At 41.0% G+C, this 5,991-nt stretch overlaps 1 protein-coding gene across 1 annotated transcript in view; it reads left to right on the top strand.

Annotated features, from left to right (window-relative positions):
• The window catches only part of clic1 (chloride intracellular channel 1), a 7,050-nt gene extending 1,065 nt beyond the window's left edge, over positions 1-5,985 (top strand). Inside the window, exons 3-7 of the mRNA XM_020597664.1 lie at positions 672-781; positions 1,053-1,178; positions 1,756-1,862; positions 2,210-2,391; positions 2,517-5,985. Coding sequence (XP_020453320.1) covers positions 672-781; positions 1,053-1,178; positions 1,756-1,862; positions 2,210-2,391; positions 2,517-2,678 — 687 coding nt within the window. The 3' untranslated portion in view covers positions 2,679-5,985. The remainder of the gene's footprint in view (positions 1-671; positions 782-1,052; positions 1,179-1,755; positions 1,863-2,209; positions 2,392-2,516) is intronic.
• Positions 5,986-5,991: the final 6 nt, after the last annotated feature.

Below are 5,991 nucleotides of genomic sequence, written 5' to 3'. Positions count from 1 at the left end.
TTCTCTAAACCCTGGTTACTAGTCAGACCCTAGATACCCTTAGTTAACAGTATAGTTTCATCTGGATTGTGCAAAAGTAAGTGGTTTTCTGATTTACTGAAGCTCCCTTCAGCCATACAGGCCACGGTACAGATCTAACAGAGACAACGAGATATGGCTTCCCACAGCCACACAAGGCACATTTTAAAGCTGTATGATCATTTATTGAGTAGCCTACAAGATCTACTTGAATGTAAGAATGAAGAGGCTGCAACTAATAGTTATTCACAGTGAGGGTTAATCTGCTGATTATTTTCTCCATTATTTGATTAATAGTTTGGGGCCATGAAATGTGAAAACACTGGGTGAAGAGAGGGCAGTGTGATGCCTTTAAATGACTTGTTTTGCCCAAACCAGCAGCCCAAAGTCTAAAAATACTCAGCTTACAATGTTATGAAATAAAGGAATGCAACAAATCAGCAGAAACTGGAACAGAGAAAGTATCTTTTTTTATTTTTTATGTTAAATCGTTTAATTGTAAAACTGTTTGGAAGCTTAACTTCTGATGAACATAACTGTTAGTTGCAGCAGTGTTATCATAAGAGACAAGCTAGAAACTGTTTGCTTGGAAAGAATCAGTTATAAAGCTTGAGGCATGTTTTCAGCTCTTTCTCTCCGTCTTTGTTTCCCAGGCGGGGAGTGACGGTCAGAGCATCGGCAACTGTCCTTTCTCTCAGCGTCTCTTCATGGTGCTGTGGTTGAAAGGAGTCACCTTCGACGTTACCACGGTGGATATGAAAAGGTGAAGACGGTGGTTTCTCACCTGTTTGAGGTTGCTTTTTCCCCCTCTTGGTGCTGCGGGTTACTATTGTAACATGAGTTACAATTTAGCTGTAAACATGATTCATTTCTTGTTTTTTTTTTTAGCATCATTTTCTTTCTCTTTTTTCCCCCCCCCCCCTTTTTTTCTTCTGTTCCTCTCCTGTTGTTTAACTCTGCATCTCTGTTTTGAATCCCTGCCTTTCTGACTCTCTCTCCTCCTCCATCTGTCTGACCTTTTCACCCACCCTCAGGAAGCCAGACATCTTGAAGGACCTCGCGCCTGGCGCTCAGCCTCCCTTCCTGTTGTACGGCAGCGAGGTGAAAACAGACACCAACAAGATTGAGGAGTTCCTGGAGGAGAACCTCTGCCCTCCGAAGTAATCTCTCCATCTGTCTCTTTCATAATTCCTCTTCATTCTGGTGTCAGCAACAACTTTGGTGATCGATTCATCGTCCTCGCGTCGCTTTTCATTCATAAACATTATAAACACTTCTGCCTCAGCTTTGTAATCTTCAATATTTACTGCTTTCCTTTGACTGAAGTAATAGTTAATTCATTATCTCTGAGCTTTGTTAGACTAAACAAGCTATTTGAAGATGTCACTTTGAGGTTTAGGAAATATTTCTGTTCATAATTCAAAATATTGTGACATTTTGAAAACCCAAGCAGCAAACAACGCCCGCACAAGTCCAACCCGTTTCAAAATAAAGTAACTCGGATCGAGACATTGTGTTTGTGAATAAATGTTTCATCTTGGAGCCAATGTGCAGGCATGACCTTTCACTAATGCTGCTTTTTAACTGATTGAGAAAATAAATAGCAGATTGATCAGTGATGAACATAAACATGACTTGCAGCCCTATTTGTTTTGCTCCCCTCCCATATTCTTGCCCTTTTTGTTTCATCCTACATGTTTGTAATGAGATGACCACATGTGGGTTTCTGTTGATTAGGTATCCTCGTCTGGCCGCTCGTAACCCAGAGTCCAACACAGCGGGAATGGATGTCTTCTCCAAATTCTCCGCTTACATCAAGAACTCAAACCCTGCGGCCAATGAAAGTAAGTGGATCTAATTTTCTTTTCTTATCCAGACTTATTTTCCACATTATTAGTGTTCAAATGTTTTATTTTTGGTGATATTTTCTGCATCAAATGCTGCTGAGCTCGACCTGCTACTCTCTGCAGTGTCTGTGGCAATAACATTATGTTCTGAGCTTCTGTCTTAGTGCAAACAGGTCACTTGCTGCTCTGTTACGTGATCTCGTTGTAAATGTCCTGATGCTCGCCCACAGTGTCTCTCTGTACTTTCTGGCTAGAGCTGCAGCTGTTAGTCGTTTAATCGGTTAATTCTTTAGATGAATTTCACTCAATCATTTCATTTCTGTGTATTCTGTGTATGTGTTCAGATCTAGAGAAGGGACTGCTGAAGGCTCTGAAGAAGCTGGATGACTACCTCGGTGCCCCTCTTCCAGACGAGATCGACGAGAATAGCTCTGATGAAGTCATTTCCTCGTGCCGCCCCTTCCTGGATGGCCAAGCGCTCACTCTAGCTGATTGCAACCTGCTGCCTAAGCTCCACATTGTGAAGGTAATCTCCTCTCTCAGGCTGTGCAGTGTGAGAACGGAGCCCTGGGTGAAGAGATTATAAAGCCTAGTTTCAGTTTCACTTGTTGACTGTGTCTCTCAAACTCTTTTTGTTTCTTCCCCCTCCAGGTGGTGTGTTTGAAATACCGAAGCTTCAGCATCCCAGAGTCTCTAGCAAACCTCTGGAGGTACCTGAAGGCTGCGTACGCCCGGGAGGAGTTTGCCTCCACCTGCCCGCTCGATGAGGAGATCCACATCGCTTACTCCTCTGTAGCTAAAGCTCTCAAGTAGGACGACAGCAGGACACACAATTCACAACTACACCAGCAGATCAACATACACATACACACCTGCAAACAGCTCTGCAAGCAACTTGGTTGATCTGTTCCTCTGTTCTGACAGATTTTGAGCTCTGCATTCAGTTTGCAGGGTCATTTCCTGCATCTTGATATTACCCTCGTTAGATCGTCCCGATTATGGTTTCAAACTATTCTTCTGCACAAGGTTTGGATTTGTAGTTTTTCCCAAAGGAACACTGTGCTTTTTGTTTGCCTGGTGGATCAGTTTACATAGGGAAACAAGGTAGTGTCTGAGTGAGATAAGCTGATATGAAAGCAAACCCACACAGAGAAAAGTTCAGCCGTTGCTACGTTCATATTGGTCACATGCTCCTCTCGGAGACTGATGAACCTCTGGTTACTTGTTGATCATGTTGCTTGCAGACACACACACACACACACACACATTTACAGTAGATGCACACCTACACACACAAACTGCTGCCTTGCTTGTGTACAGTTTCACCGTCAGCAGATACACAATGCAATATTTAGGACTGGTTCGGTAATGACAGTTGCTACAGTAACACCTCCCCCACTCCCCAGTAAATTCAGAGCTGCCTATGAGATCACACCTGATTTAAGTCTTATTTTCAGTCTTGGTTATATCTTTTAGGTGACAAACATGCATACACCTACCAAAGTGTCTTTTGTGTGCAATCATATTTGCACATTCACATTGTTTAATTACTGAAGGAACAAAGCCTTTTACAGATTTTTTTTATTATTGCCAGCATTTATTTAAATGTAAGCTTAGTTTTCTCACAGTGCACCTCAGAGAGTAAGGGGGGCAGAACGGGTCTCGCTACAGGGACTCAGAACTGAAAACAGTTGCAGAGACAGGAAACTATTTCAGTAGACTCAGGCTTCCTCTTTCTGTGCTCCCACAGTAGGCATGAAGGGTTACTCACAGTTACCGAGCTTGTTTGTGACCCACTGTAGGGGCCTCTTGCCAACAGTTAGGTTTGTTCTGCCTGTCAACTATGAAGGACTTAGTGTTATCTAAACGAGTGAGATCATGTGTGTTTACTGACGTTGTTTTAATCAGGTCGTGTGTGTACTGACGTTGTTTTGACTGCTAAAGCAGCCGCCCTGCCTCCTCCAGTAGCCACACGGTACAAGGCCTGTTCTGATGCATACTGGGAAAAAATAGTGTAAACATGCACAATGTTTAAAATGAAAACAGAGTTGGTAACTTTATAATGTAGGCTGTTGTTAATTCAAGGATAAGGCTGGCAGTATTCTATATTTTACTTACATTGAACAAATCCCATGAAAAGACCCAAACCAACAATGTGTTAGTTTGTCTCTCTCTCTCAGATAAGTTTCAAGTAAAAAGGCCAAACCTCTGTTAGTTCCTACTTCTAAAATGTGAGGACTTGACACCTCATTTCTCTTATTTCATAGTAAATTTGGGGTTTGGACTGATGGTTAAAAAAAAAAAAACTAACACTTTGAATACATCTACACATTAATCAATAATGAAAATAATTGTTAGTTGCAACCATATTTTTGGCTTCAATTTTTCTGTGGCATTTTGCACCTAGACCAGCTACTAAAGACAAATCTTTCAAAATGGGAAACACATATATAGTTTCATTAGTTTTTTACTTTTCTTTTTTTGTAGTTTTCATCAAACTGTGTACATTTATTGAACTATTTTAGCTGTGGACAAATACACATTTGGAGCTCGACTCTTGTTAGTATTTACAGCAGCAGAAGGGTGAATGTGGGACTGACTGAACATAAACTACGGTGCCCCTGTTCATAATAGAGTCCCATTCAGCATTGTTGGCACCAATCAAGGTCTGTTAATAATGACACATTGTACCTGCTACCTGAATGTTTTGTACACCTGGTGATGACAGGATTCAGTCACTTCCATCAGACCTGTCAAATAACTTAACATTGTCATAGCCATTGACCATGACACAAACGAAAGGAGGATATGCAAATTTCCAGCAAAATAATTTATTTTTTTTAACAGGGATATGTTGCATTGGCCTTGCTGTGAGAAAGGAGAGCTATGCTGCCACACCTTCTGTAAAGCACAGTACAGAAGGGATCCGTGTTTGTTCAGCTTTATTTTAGCTTTATATTCCCAGATCAGCTTGGGACATCTGAACTTCACCGTGAAGGAGCAGGTCACACGGTGCCGAGGTGTGGCTCTGTGATGTGTTTTTAGCCACGTTAGCAGCATCAGGGATGGCACTGTCAGTGTGTTTCCACTGCTGTAGATATTAGTTGGGTTGCCATAAAACTGAGTGCAGACCTCAGTGGTGCAGACATAATGCATGTGGCTCCCAGAGGATGAAGTCAAGTTACTTGGGTGATTTGACTTTTCCTTAAGACCATGAGGAGGATTTTTACTAAAATTATTCCACAGCTATTGAATGGATTCCCATAAAATTTGGTCCAGACATTCATGTTCCCTTCAGGACAAAGTGTAATAACTTTGGTGATTCTCTGACTTTTTTTATTCAGCACCCTTATCAGGCTAAGTTTACATTTGTCCAGTACTTTACTTTATGACCAAATACCTGCAGAGCTAATGTTTATGCCTGTTAGTCTCTGCAATTTAGCTGTGTTTAGAGATAAATAGCAAACATCAGCAGGATAACAGGCTAAAATATGATGAGCGTGATAACTGCTAAGCATCAGCACTGTTGCTCTTAACATGCTGGTGTTAGCATTTAGTTAACACCAGCTCTTAATGAAATGAAATGGCAAGAATGGAACTCAGTCGTTGCACAGAAAGACAAGCTAAAATATGTCTGTATTTGGTGGTTTGGTCTTTTCATAGGACGTTTTGACAGATATTTTAAATAGCCTACTAGATTTATCTTCAGATGAATACATGGTGATTGTGTGCTGACACTTCACTGCCCTGTGTTGACTTTTGGGTTTATCCACAGGTGGAAGGTTGCTGGTCTGAAATTCTTGTAAACGTAACTTGAAATTAGCTTGTTGAGAAGTAACAATAACCCAGCTTGTCTCTCTCTAGTTAGGGCTCATGTAGAGGATTTTATTAACTATGCAAAAGAACATTTTTAGGGGATATTTCTAGTTAAAACCTCATTAATTGGTAGCAATGAAAGCATCTTACATTTTAGGTTTCTCAGATCAGGGTGAAGGTCAACCTAAGTGTAATTTAAACGGATTGAAACAACAAGCTTGTACACAGTTTAATTGTATTAGATACCCAGTGTGAGCACAGCTGGTTATTTTTCTACAGAAGTTACATTACACAAGTTCATCCCTGCTGA

This window comes from Monopterus albus, unplaced genomic scaffold (assembly GCF_001952655.1).
Source record: "Monopterus albus unplaced genomic scaffold, M_albus_1.0 scaffold34.1, whole genome shotgun sequence".
Taxonomy (NCBI): Eukaryota; Metazoa; Chordata; class Actinopteri; order Synbranchiformes; family Synbranchidae; genus Monopterus; species Monopterus albus.
This window is presented reverse-complemented; position numbering and strand designations above follow the sequence as displayed.